Here is a 13,575-nt window from a genome sequence, read left to right on the forward strand (position 1 = left end):
ATTATCTGTGTTAGCAGAGCACTTTGGAGCTTTGGTGACCAGCATCCCACTGCTCTAAGCACTGTGTAAGTACAAAAGGAAAAAGGCTGCTTGGATGCTCTCAGAGCTAAACTCTGAATGCAAGTAAGCATAAAGAGAAAGGGAAAAAATGGGTAAGAAAGCCCACAGGCCTTTCCAGTGTGGAATTCAGAGGCTTTGCAAGGACCTTCTGCACTTCGGTGGATTTTGGCAAGTTTTTATTTCCGTATCAAATACTCTTTTTTGCACAGTGAAACTTCTCATGTTTGTAGGCAGTGAACTACAGCATAGTCCTAAAAACTGTTGCTTTATGGTAGAGTGAAGCATTTCTCATCAAATCTGGAACCTCATAAATGATACACTAGGTCTGATTATTTTTTTTTAGAAGGTAAATAAGTGACAAACAATAGAGCCACTGTCCACAAAGTACCATTCTTACACCCAGAGTCTTTCATAATGACAGCAGCATCGTAAAAGTGCTTTGATCTACGAAGGATCAAATATCTTTGTTTCCTATTAACATGACTTTCTTTCCCAATGGAGCACAGAGCATTTCTGATAATGGCAGTCTATTAGGATAATTAGAAAAAGATTGTTCAGCTCTATTTCCCCCTTAGAGCTCCCTGGCAAATTTCTTCTTTCGTGTCATTCAGATTTTCTACCCCAAATACCTCTGTCATAAGGAAAAAATTTAAAAGTTTCACATTTTATGGCTCAGAAGTCTAGGCTGCCAATGTGATGTTAACCAGCCATTAAAAGATTCTGAAGGACCCAGACTGAAAATTAAGCCATCACCTTTTAAAAAACTAATAATTTTTTTTAATGTGAGCAATATTTTGAATAACTATGTCATAGATCTTTTAATAAGGTAGCAGGAATGTGCCCTGGCTGTATATGTGCGGGAGGCATGAGAAAGCATTACAGGAAAAGCTTGCCCCAAAGGATTTGCGGGTGTAATATGACCAGAAGCAGAATTCATACGACAAGATGACAGACGGAGGAAGACACTTGCTAAGAGAGTATTCCCAGACATTCTACTGCAAACCTAGATTTCTTACTGTGTCTTGCTGTGCGATACTCAGGCTTTCGCCTCTTCCATCAGAGATGTAGATCTGAGGTCGCAGGCAGTTAGGGTCAGCTGGAGAAAGTCGATCTTGTTTCGCCAGGCACCTAGTGCCACCGTGTGCCTCACGGCCGTTGTGAAACACTTAATTCCCTTCTCAGTTTCTGGTTCCGTGAGCCATCCCTCTTCCAGAAGGCTCAGAAAGACAATTTGAGGAAAATCCCTGTGCATATTTGGGGAATTCTGGCAGAAGGGATGCTCCCAGGCTCTCTCACGGTGGTGGTGGTGGAGACAGGCACAAGGCTGGCAATGGGAGCCCTCAGGCTTCAGTGGTTTTCCATCCGAAACACAGCATCCTTGATCAGCAAGATGGTTGCCAGTCACAGCAAAACACTTTTAACTGCAGAAAGGAAATAATCAATGAAGAGATCAACTGATAAAACTGATCAAAGGGCTCCAGCATTATAAGAGAAAAGGATCTCATCAGCCACGCTGAGGAAAATTATAGCAGGAAAGCCAAAGGCACAGAAAACAGACCCCAGCCAAGCAGATCTGGGAAAACGGGGACTAGGAAATCAGGTACAGAGGACTCTCATGTCCGTCCAGAAGAATGATCAGGGAAACAAGGAAACTAAGTGTATTGGGACTTACTTTTGTTCATATCTATGCATTTATTATTCTATAGGAAGCACATGTTCCTGTTTGCTTCAGCTATCTAAAAGGGTAAGCTTTAAACCCAGAGTATTTAGAAGGCTGGAGATGGGACAGGGATGTCCCGAACCTGTTGAAGCGTTACATTTGCCAATTCCAAAATCTTGAGGCAGGTGGGACATTAGAAAGTGTGCTGGAGAAGCCAAGAAAATGGTCAATACTGCAGCCCAGCAAGCGTGCAGGTAGGCAAATTACGGCAGGGATGTATGACGAGACTTACTTACACTCCTCAAAAGCCAAAACGTCCTAGAACATATCACAATTTGCACACATTTGACTGCTCAGTCAAATTGGGATCTTCATTGCCATCACCACCACAGTTTCTATAAGCCAGATGGAAAAATAATCACTTTATTAGGGAAGCATCCCCTCTTTCACCCTGCATAACTGTTTATGTACTTGTTCTTCCATCAGTCCTGAGAAGGCTGACATTTCATGCTAGCTCAAGGGACTTGAAGCAAAAGAGATGTGAGCTGCACCAGAAAGCTTCAGCTCAAAGAGCACTGAGGCCAGCGACCAGCTGCTGCCTCTTGCTGCCTCCAGGAAAAGGAATCAGGATCCCACCTTCTGCAGTTTGGGCACCCAGGATTTCCAGGATCCCAGCTCCATCCAGGAAAGAGCCAGGAGGCTCCGGTCAGTGTGCTTGGCTCTGTGAGCTCCTCTCCTTCTAGAGTACCAGCACAAAACCTGACCCATGCCCCTAGACACAGTGGCTACATCTGTACTGTGAATTAAACAATCTGGGGATATTCCCTGGCTTCAAAGCATAATCCAGGTCTACGCGCTTACGTTCCCTCCAATCCCTCTTTCCCTCAAAACAGAGTGGTCTTGTCCATCAGACTTGTTGGGAACAGTGTCTGGTCTGTGTTAATTCACCAGACAATACCTGGGACAGATGCTGTGTGGGCCAAAACCATGCCAGGAGCCTGCTAACAGCATGTTGAACTGTTAGCCTGTGCTTGAGTCTGTATCTTGCCCAGTCCCATTAATGCAACCAATGTTTCTGGAGTTTCTGGCACAAATCAGATGGTTCAGACTGAGAGGGTCCAGGGTATGGGCTTAGCATCCTAGCAGCATGTCCAGCAGACCTGGAAGCACTATATCCCAGGCAACCGGCTGGACTTCTGACTTTGCTTAGAGACTTTCCAGTCCGCTCCATTGTCTAATTGCCTGCGACCTAGCAAACACAACCCCAACTTCGGATAAGACCCATTAGCCCATCAGAGGGTGCTTTGTGACTGCATCAAGGCTTTGCGACTCCGGGTTTCTATGGACAATTCTCTATGCAGCCATTTGTCCCAGTTACAATTTAGGACTTCCACTACCTCAGAAATCAGAGTGTGTACAATACAGGGAGTGAGCTCAGGTCTCGACATTGTACCTCCGTGTTCTCCACCCATCTACGTGTTGGGTGAGAGAAGGCCAGACTGAAAGAGTTTTCATTACTCCATTTCAACAAACGCTTTTCATAACTTAAAGCCTCTGGACTGCTTAGTAGAATTGGACAGAAGAAAAGGCAGAAAGACATACAAACATAATAATCAAGCCTAACCTTTGATCTAGGTTGATCTGATAAAGCCCTGGCACAGGGCCTTCAAAAGCAGCTCAGCATAGCACTCTGGGAGGATTATGCTGAACAAGTGCTAAAAGCACAGGCTTTGTGTTCATTGGCACCTTACAGACACTGACCCACTCACGTGCTCATTTCAGACAAAAACATTGACATTTTTGCCTCCCAGATGAATTCCACGCATCATTTTCCTATCTCCCATCATGCAATTATAAATCCACTTACATTATTTATGGTGCAATACCTTTCTCTCTCTCCAGAAGACCCATTAGATTATACTGGGGCTTTACAACCAGAAAACACGTGGAAGCAGGACTTCCTACTTACTGAGTCAAAACTCCTCCATTCCGAGTTGGTGCACAAGTGCCACATGCCAGTCCCCCTGGACATTGCTCAGCTGGAGCAGACAGACCCACTATAAAAACAAGGAGCAGAAGTTCTTTGCAGTCTAAACAAGATTGTTGCCCATAATTCAGTCTTTGGCTTTATCCAAGTCTCCTGCATTTGGCTTCTGACAATTTAGCAGAAAATATGCCATGGGTTGCTGGCTGAAAAAAGTTCTAAGGGCAAGAGAGTCCTGCCATTTTTTTCTGTATCTAGGGAGCAGAGGAAAAAGAAAGGAAAAAAAACCAAAAAAGCTTAACCCTTTCTCACAGAGAATTACTGTCACCAACCCATGCTTGCTTTTGTGATGTTGTCCAACTTCTGCTTAAAGAAAATACATGTCTACACAATATTCCACCAGTTAGTGCCCTGTATAGTCAACAATGCTTTTATCATATGTTTGTGCTGTAGGGAGCACAGTAACCTCCCATGAAGACCTTTGGTTTCAGACCAACAGGGGATGAATGCACCACAGAGACCAACAAAATCCTCTGGATAATAAAAAGCCCATTATGTTCTGCAAATAGGCTGAGCCTCATTGGTGGATGGGGAATGCCGAATGCTGTTGTGAATGACTGCTCCCAGCGTATCTCAAAGCCCTCGTCTATAGACTCCAAGTTTATTGTGGGTTTCTGAGTCCATACTGGGTGCTCCTCCCGAAGACAGCATAGACTGTCCTATTGACTGCTGACACCAAAGGCATGGATGCTGACCTCTCCAGGCTCCTTCTGTAGTAAGAGAGAGCCATAGGCTCCTCTAAGAGAATCTCCAATTCTTTAATGAGTGCCTCAGAGTACCCGGCTACATCAGAATCCTCTGCCCACTGCCTTCTGTTGGAGACTTTGGCTTAGGAGGCAATGAGGTGTCTGTGCTGTCCACACAGTGCTGAGTGTCCATCTGCCACCGAATCTGGTCTTGCTATACACCATCGCCTGCATCCATCATCAAACCTTCAGCATACCCTGCACTGGTGGCTTTAGGCATAGCCTCAGCCATCTTAAGACTTTTGTGAATATAATTTTTTAAACCGCTGAGTTTGTCCTCTGTGTAGGCAGATTTTGAGTTGAACCTCCCTCAATCACTTTCCAGGAACGACGGTATCGTACCTGTAATCGCACAGTCTAGAGCCACTGCCCTTTTGAAAGCATGCTTCAATCTTGTTGGTCTATCTAGGGCCACGTAAGGAATGCACTGCCGCTCTTTACTCCCATCCCAACAGATTAGACAAAGTTCGGCTTTTCTTGACTGTACAGGGATCTGAACAGTGCAGGTCTTGGTGGCGACCTTCCCACTAAAATCTATCCAACCACTCCTGGCAGAAAAAGGTGCCTTAGCATCTCTTCCAGAAGAGAATGGAAGTTCACAGAAGGCTTCAGAGGGAAAAGGAAGCCTCAGGAGGGAAAGGTGAAAGCTGATGGGAAAGGCAGATGTGATTACAAGGGGCAGGGGCTGAAAAATACGGGCTATTTTCTGCTAGATCAGGCCCTGCTGTCTGCACTGAAAGGCTTCTTCCCATTTTTGTCAACTTTTTACTGAGCCATGATACGGTCACTTCTGCCAGTACCCCAGGTGCAGCACCGCAAACTTTATGATCGGATTTTGTGCTACCATTAACAGAGAGCAAACAGACACATAGATAATTCATTGCCAACAATTTTACAAGGTTAAGTTTCAGTTACAAGCCATGCTCTGCTTTATTATCTGCTACTCAGGTAGGACAAAAACAAATAGTAGCATGCAATAAAAAAGAAAAGTAGCAGTTAACGCCTATATCCTCTTTTAAGTCAAATTTTGATCTTGGGTTCCTTGCAAACTTTAAGCCACCTTACAGATAAGGGTAAGTGAACACCCCTGTGTTCTTCAGAGCAGCAAATAGCCCCTGGCATGAAATACTGGCCGACTCTGGAAAACAGCCCTTTGCTGCTCTCATCTCATTCCTGATCACTCCCTAAAACCAGCGGTAGGATGACCCCCAGTCTCAGGTGAAACAGCAGGTTGTGTAAGGACGGCTGTTGTTTTAGTCTAGATTCCTCAGGTAAGATACAGCTCCATCTATTTCTGTGCACTACAACTACCTCAGTAACCTACTTGGAATTTCTAAAGGATTTGAAAGACGCTGAAAAATTCTGAAATGAATGCTGCTACATCTTTCTTTGTACTCCATCCAAGCTAGTCAGGAGCATTGCCACACCTACAATTACACTCTCGTTACAGAACAGAGACGTGACATGTATATCTTATATGTTAGATAAAGTAGGTAGAGCTAGTCAACTAAGTCTTTTTATTAGATACATAACCCACAAATTTGGGGGTAACCAAACCATTTCTTGTAATCAAATACCACCAAGAGATAGATGCTTCCGTTCAACTCACTTCGAAACGATCTTTGAAATCTATCAGATGCAAGGATGCAACATAGCATCAAGCAAAATTGTTCAAATTATATCCTTTTGATATTCCCAGCACCAAGGAAATAAATCACTTTATTAGCCAGATGCTGAAAGGTAAGCTAGGTTTTAAGAAACAACTGACAAGGAAACTCTGTGAACATAAATGGGCTTGATTACATGCAGTTTGTTAAAAATTCTGTATTCCTAAAATAATGTAAATACCATGCATTCTCCCTGTCCCGCCAAAATCAGCATCAGTGAAACAGCCGGTGATTTTCTGTGGATACACAAATAGTGTCCTTTGGACACCAAAAGGATGGAGTTCAGTTTGTTCCACAACAGTTCAGGAAGTTAATGGCTATGTGAGGGAAAAAAAAAAAACAAAACCCAAAGCACAGAAATCTAACAGAGATGTGACCTAAAAACTGCAAAGGGAAAGGGGACTGCAGTTGGTTTGACTAGCTGACCTTCACTTGGGAACCTTATATTTGAAATCCAAAGTAGTATTACTAGTGGGGAGAAACGACATTATAGATCAGATTGTGTTTCTGTGTTCACAGGGATGAAGTCTCCTCATAATCCTAAAAAGTTGATCAGATGACTGATGCACTCATCTCTCAGCTGAATTGTTCCATGACATAAATTTGGGTGATCAGACTTCTCATTTATTCACATAAAACAGAAACTCTGCTCCCTGTAATTCTGAGTGACATTTCATGGGACATGAACTCCAGTTACCCGTGGGGAGGAAGGGGCTTAGTCAAGGTCCAGCCAGCTTAAGGAGAGATGCGAGTGCATCAGCGTCCTGGAGGCACAAACCCATCCCACAGATGGGCAAGGCAAGAATTACTTTTTTTCTTCTAACAGAAAATTTATTCAAGTTTGTCCTATTAAATACTCTACTTGATAAATATAATCCATTTTGATTATTTTCAAAATCTTGAGGTGGTCAGCTTTATGGATCAAAGTCAAAACAAAACCAGGCAATGTCCAAAATTGCTAGAAGAGAGCAGAACTAACAGAGGGCCAGACCAAGTGTTTCTCGGGAACACAGAAAAACCAACTTCTACAAGGAAGAGATTTTTGTGATGCTTTTCTTCCTTCACAGATGATTCACCTGCTTCCAAGGGGAAGTTTTCTGTGATTGCTGCCTGTTTATGGTGCATGTTTCCTATCACTCCTCCTCACTAGAGGCTGGAGTCTTTGATAGTCATCTTTGCATGAAGGGCTCCTCCATTTCAATCGTGTGAGCACATTTCTCTAGAGATTTGCAACTTCCATATTCTGAAGAGTAAAACCATGACAGCAACTGCAACGACAATGAAGTGTTTATATAGCTTAAGGCCACACCGGGACCATCAATTGCTTCCCCAAACATGTTACAAGGGGATTTTCCTTGATCAAGGCAATTTCAACTTATCCATACATTGTTATCCATACATTGCCAGGAGGAATGTGCTCATGATCATTAACTGTACTGGGATAATTGCACCTCTGTAACAGTCATCATGGTTTGCAATTTTAAAACAGTCCAGCTCAAGAGCGCTCCAAGTCTGATCACTTGTGCTTGTCTCAGGAAGGCTTCCTTTGACACTTGCTACATACTTAAGAGTTTGGGGTGAGAGGGTGAAGGGGGAGTGTTCAATTTGCTAGTTCGTAAGCAAAATATAGATGTGGATATGTTCTTTAAAAAAAAACCCAAACACCACCACACACACCCCAAACCAAAACCAGGATGCTAGGTAGTTCATCAGTTTTCTCAGATAAATACAGATTACGCCATCAGCAACACACAGTGTGGAAAGTCCAGCAAATTTTGCCTGGCACGGATAGTCTTTCCCACAGTAAAGGCTGAAGAACAGGCAAAAGTTTCAGATTATTTTGACATTTACTTACAGAGATTTGGCCATTATATTTATCACATGCTATAGTAAAAGGCTATCCTCAGCAGATGAAGAACTAGCAGAATGAAGAAGAAATGGCAGTGAGCAAGACCTCTGCTATTTCTCGTTGGATTTGTTTCTCACCACTTACTTGTTGTTCAGTCCCTTAGGAATGGAAAACAATGATTAATCCTTCAAAGGATTTTAATCCCAGGCCCTAGGTGATAATTACAGAGAATCTTCAAGGCTGGGTAAGATTTTTGGACATTTATAGTAAAAGCCTGGAAAGGGAAAAAAAAAAAAAAAAGGAGCTAATGCTTCCTGATTAGACAGAAATGCACCCAGTCTTTCATTAGCAACACAATCTCAAGCTTGAGTACTATGGACTTGGTTCCAAGCATCCAGCTGGACAGAGTATACACACAAGACAGTGCCACAGACCACAGAACATATAGGGGCTTGAGCTGTATTGTGCTCTGCAGGGAAGCTGGAAGATGTAGAAGTTTTCACCACCCCTTTTCACTGAGCGCCTCTGAAGATGAGGTGAATTTCTAATGTTTGGTGGGACGCTGTCGCTTTGAGAAGTTAGCTGCTCTTTTGAATGGTGGTTAACAAGCACCGAGGGCAGCACAAGTGCACAAGGAATATCCATGAAGGATTTTGAGAGCAAGCCAATTCTACACCTGACCCTCACAGATCTGAGACAGGGTCTCAACCACCTGTCTGTCATACAAGATCAACAAGCATCCTTCATCTGCTCAATTTAAACCATTCTTTTTTTTTTTCCTACCAATCACCTAAACAAAACCTAAAATACATCATTCATTGAAGGCCATGGTTACCTCCAGAAGAATAAAGCTGGGCAGGAAGCCTCTATCAGTAACTGCAATCCCTGTACTGACTACATAAAACAAAGGGTGTGCACAGGGAGAACACCTCAATAAAACCACTAAGGACACTATAAAGTCCATAGCTAGCTCTTAAGCTACTGTATAGACTAAGATAAGAAGTATTTACAAACAAAGTTAGTCAAGTGCAAAAGATCACATGCTCACAGCTCTGTCTCAGCCAGGGACAGCAGGAAAGCACCTAGGTTGCTGGCCTGGCTCCCTGCTTTTTGCCCTCGACTAAAGGAGCATGAAGGCAATTAGGGGCCAGGTGCAGCTGATTAGACAAAGGTGGTGAAAGCACACAGGTTAAATGTACACAGGGAACATGACAATCACAGAATAGTTGAGGCTGGAAACAGCCTCTGGAAGTCATCTGCTCCAACCCCCTGCCCAAGACTCCTGGAGCATCTCCAGGTCCATCTCCGCCACCTCTGTAGCCAACCTGTGGCAGTGCTCCATTACTGTGAAAGTGAAAAAGCATTTCCTGATATTCAGCCGAAACCTCCTACATTTCCATTTGTGCCCATTGCTTCTAGTCTTGTCACTGGGCACCACCAAGAGGAGTTTGGCTCCATCCTCTTTATACCCTCCTTTTGTACACAATGGCAAGATCTTCCCCCAAGCCTTGTTCAGGCTGAAGAGTCCCCGCTCTCGCAGCCGCTCCTTATATGCGAGGTGGACCAGTCCCTTAATTATCCCTGTGGCTGTTCAGGGGGCTCTCTCTAGTAGCTCCATACCTCTCTTGTACTGGGGAGCCAGACCTGGACACATCACTCCAGGTGTGACCTCATCAGTGCTGAGGAGAAGGATCACCTCCCTCCACCTGCTGGCAATGCTCTTGCTAACGGAGTACAGGAGGCTGTTGGCCATGTTTACCACAGGGGAACATTGTTGGCTCACATTCAACTTGGTGTCCACCAGGATGCCCAGGTCCCTTCTCTGATACTGGTTGTGTAGTCTGCAGGAAAACCTGGCCATTAAAGTGGGTATTTGAAATTTTACTTATTTTATAATCAATGCTTAAATATGAGTTGTCTAAAAGGACTTAAGGTGCAGAACCACCCTCCATTCCCCTAGATGAAAACCAGTATTTCCCACTTTTCTCTCCTTTAAGAGAGCTGCTTCATATGTAACTTCAGATAAAGTAAGAGTTTTGAAAGTTACTTGAAGTTATTTGTCACAAACCACTTTGCCTCATTCTCAGACATGAAGACCACTCGTCGTTCACTGTCTTCATGGCACCTTCATAAATCACCTATGCAAAAGGTACTATAACCATCTTTTGATATGATTTGGCACAGATAGAAAAACAGGTGGAAAGCCAACCTGATGTGAACAGCCCCATCTGGTTCAGTGGGCTGACAGCATCTCTCTGCAATGTACATGTAGTGACATTGGAAAGCAGGCCTCATTTCATTAAAAGTGAAAAGGACAAAATACGAAATGTACTTTCTATTACTGAAGTGGTATTATTGACAAGAATAATTGTTATGGGACAAACATCAGTGTACCTGAGGCAAAAGGAGGATGTACATGAAGATGTAGTTATTCTAGATCCACAATAGGTAGCTCAACCACATTTGCCTACCTTTTGATCAAAATAACAAAAGACAACAGATTTTTTTTTTTTTTTAAAGGTCGGCTTGTATTGAAAATATCTCTGTAAAAACACCTGTAATACTACAAGGTAGTACCAATACAAAATCAGATCAATATTAGCTTTCTTTAAACTGTTAAACTTTATTATAAATTAAAATTTCTTTACAAAAAATTGCACATAATTGACCACTCTTAGGTTCTGATGCACTGGCATTTGCAATAGTTTCTTTAATCTTCAAGTTTAATAGTCTCTGCCGTGAGTCCAATGCAGAAAAGGGTAGTAAGCAACCCTCTTAGAGCCTTCAAGTGCAAGAAGCATACTTGTGGCCACGGCAGTTACACTTTCCTTAAGAGCGGCTGCTTTGTTTTAAATCCTGTAATGAAAAAGTCTCAAAAAAGGTTTAAAAAAGGAAAAACCCAAAATGGACTACTTGGTTTTTTTTTTACTGTAAACACAGCCCAGTAAATTAATCCCAAACACAGATCTCTCAGGCATCAGTGAGAGTGTCAAGTGAATCAGGAACAGCAAAACAAAGAAAACAGAAAATAAAAAGAAAACATAAAAAAATAATGTCTGTCATTTTGATTAACTATACTTACGTAGATGACGTTATGAGAATCTGGCAGGGCCCAGAAGCAAGGCCAGACAGGGAGTTCATTTTTCCAGAGGAGGGTCATGTTAATTGTTTCCAGGTTCAAGGAAAGCAGATTGGAGACTTGATATGCTCAGCAATACTCATCTGCCTTACACAGATCTTAGGCATGGATCAGCCTGAAGAATCATTCAACTGATTTTGGCATTTAATAGGACTTATGGCTGACCGTACCCAGCGTTCAGTGATTCTTGCTTTCTGTTCTGTAAGTGTTTAAATTTAAAAGCTCATCTAGGCTGACTCCAACCTCTTGGCACTTGGAAACTAGTTTTCTCAGGTTATCAGTTTTACCTCCTCCTGATGCTTCAAACAAGAGTTGCTGTAAGAGATGGGGAAGCAGATATAAGATTTAGCCAGAGCTTGAGCATCACCACATCTATGGATATGGGATATGCAGAAAATTTATATGAAACCTCAAACTGAATCATAAGGAGAAAACATTACATCTTTCCACAGTGTTGCACATAGAGGTAACTTCTGAAGGGCTCTCTGATATAAATGATGGACCTGTAAAATAAAAACAAGTATTAAAAGTCAGCACAATTTCATGCACTCAAAATGAGTGATCTGAAGCAATAATTTTTAAAATCTGTTTTTAAAAAAGTTTCAAAGTCAAGCATTATAATTGCTACTAAAAGCAAAGGCAAGTTTATGTCTGACCTTAATTCTGACCCTTGTATGCACATGATTAATTACATGAGGACATTCTATTTTTCTTCACAAGATTCTTGCCTCATTCATTGCACAGGATGGAACACGCTCAGGGGATGAAACAGCTTACTGCATATTTCTCACCACACAATATGTAGTCTCAAGGTCTTGCTTATTACATACCATCTCGATGCTGCAATGAAAAGAACTGTTTCATAGGGTTTTTTCCTTCAGCATCTATCTATCTGTGCTTTAACAATCATCTTTGCAACTCTCTCTAAAGGAAAAATGGTTTTACCATTTTATGGTTGGAAATACAGGACCCAAATGTTTAATGCAAATAGTTACTCAAGTCTCCTTCAACTACTGGTATCTAAAGTACCAACTTTAATCAGAGAGTCATTAGGGGAGGTATTTGTTGGCATTTTAAATACTCGTACCCATTTTTATATTCTTTTAGCAAACCTTTACATGACCTCTGAAAGGAATAAATGATGGGTTCTCCAGGAATAAGAAATTCAGAACCTGAATCACAATTCAATTTTAAAACAATATCCTACTTGTTTACTAGAAAACCCAGTTATCTGGAACAGTCACTGATTTGCATAAACAGTTGCAAGTGCTCACTACATCCCAAACTAAGCCCCCCCCCCCCAAAAAACCCAAAAAAAAAAAAAACCCTAACTGCACTGAGGGGGCCTACTTAAGTGATTTTACTCCACACTGTATAGTTAGTCAGGGGGTTGCAGAAGAAAATCTCAAGATTTCTTCTGGGTGTAATCCAGCTACAGTGTTTTACATATGCCTTCATTCTAATTGGTTCATTTTCTTTAAGGACCCTCTTTTTGAAAAATTTGAAATATATTTTTCTAACTTTCTAACCAAACAAAGCAGGGATCTTTTAAGTCACCAGCCTCACTATAGGCAGCGCCTTAAAATGTAGTCCACCTAATACAATGACTGAAGCAGGGATCTGTGACTAATTACAGATTACACCAAACCATCAACATGGAGACAGAATTAAGGTTGAATAGGCAACCATGCCTTTGATATCTCCTGACTTTGAACTATTTGATCTTACAAACCAAATAACTGTCTGCTTGGGGGGGTGTTCTTTTTAAACATTCTAGGAGACAGTAAAAAAGGAAAGAAAAGATTTCATATGTGAGTCTAACAATAGCCATGCTACCCATTATGGATCAGTTAGCTTTAACACTGTTTCAAAAGAAAGACTACTGACAGAAAAGAAGGATGCTGAGAAGCAGCCACTACAAAAATGACACAAAAGAAGATACAGCAGAGAAGTAGCTCAGAAACACCACAAGCAAGTGGTGAGTCACAAACCCAGGGCCTCTGGATGCCCCCAATACACAGCATCTTTCCACAGGCAGAAGAATATTTTGAAGGTGACAGCAACAATACCAGGAAGATCCATTCTGTTTGAACTGAAAAGTGACTCAGTTGCTGTGCCAAAAACCTTTTGTATTTGTATATAGAGTGATAAAAAAATGCCCTCCCCCCAAAGTACCAATAAGTAAACTTGGTTTTTTTGGAGAAAAAGAACAGATGTCTTTGGTGGGGGCGGGAACTACTCAAACTCTCTACGTACATTGGCTTGGCAGAACCACCCTTCCAACTACTTGGAAAGATAGTCGTTAGCATCTTCCAGCACAACAACCCTTCCTTCCCTCTACTGTATTTTAAGTGCTAGCAATCTCCTCCAGGTAACGCCCCCCCCCCCCCCCCCCCCCCAAAAAAAAACC

General features: G+C 42.2%; 1 protein-coding gene across 2 annotated transcripts in view; it reads right to left on the bottom strand.

Annotated features, from left to right (window-relative positions):
• Positions 1-985: 985 nt before the first annotated feature.
• ZFC3H1 (zinc finger, C3H1-type containing) overlaps positions 986-13,575 on the bottom strand; it is a 52,852-nt gene continuing 40,262 nt past the window's right edge. The window contains exons 34-36 of one of the 2 annotated variants that reach the window (XM_010561781.1): positions 11,606-11,668; positions 11,109-11,480; positions 986-1,481 (exon numbers count right to left, since the gene is read on the bottom strand). In XM_010561781.1, the coding sequence (XP_010560083.1) occupies positions 11,343-11,480; positions 11,606-11,668 (201 nt within the window). In that variant the 3' untranslated portion in view covers positions 986-1,481; positions 11,109-11,342. Of the gene's footprint in view, positions 1,482-10,629; positions 11,481-11,605; positions 11,669-13,575 lie in introns of those variants that run through there. The other variant, XM_010561782.1, reaches the window with a different exon arrangement.

This window comes from Haliaeetus leucocephalus, unplaced genomic scaffold, assembly GCF_000737465.1.
Source record: "Haliaeetus leucocephalus isolate CR32 unplaced genomic scaffold, Haliaeetus_leucocephalus-4.0 Scaffold151, whole genome shotgun sequence".
Classification (NCBI taxonomy): Eukaryota; Metazoa; Chordata; class Aves; order Accipitriformes; family Accipitridae; genus Haliaeetus; species Haliaeetus leucocephalus.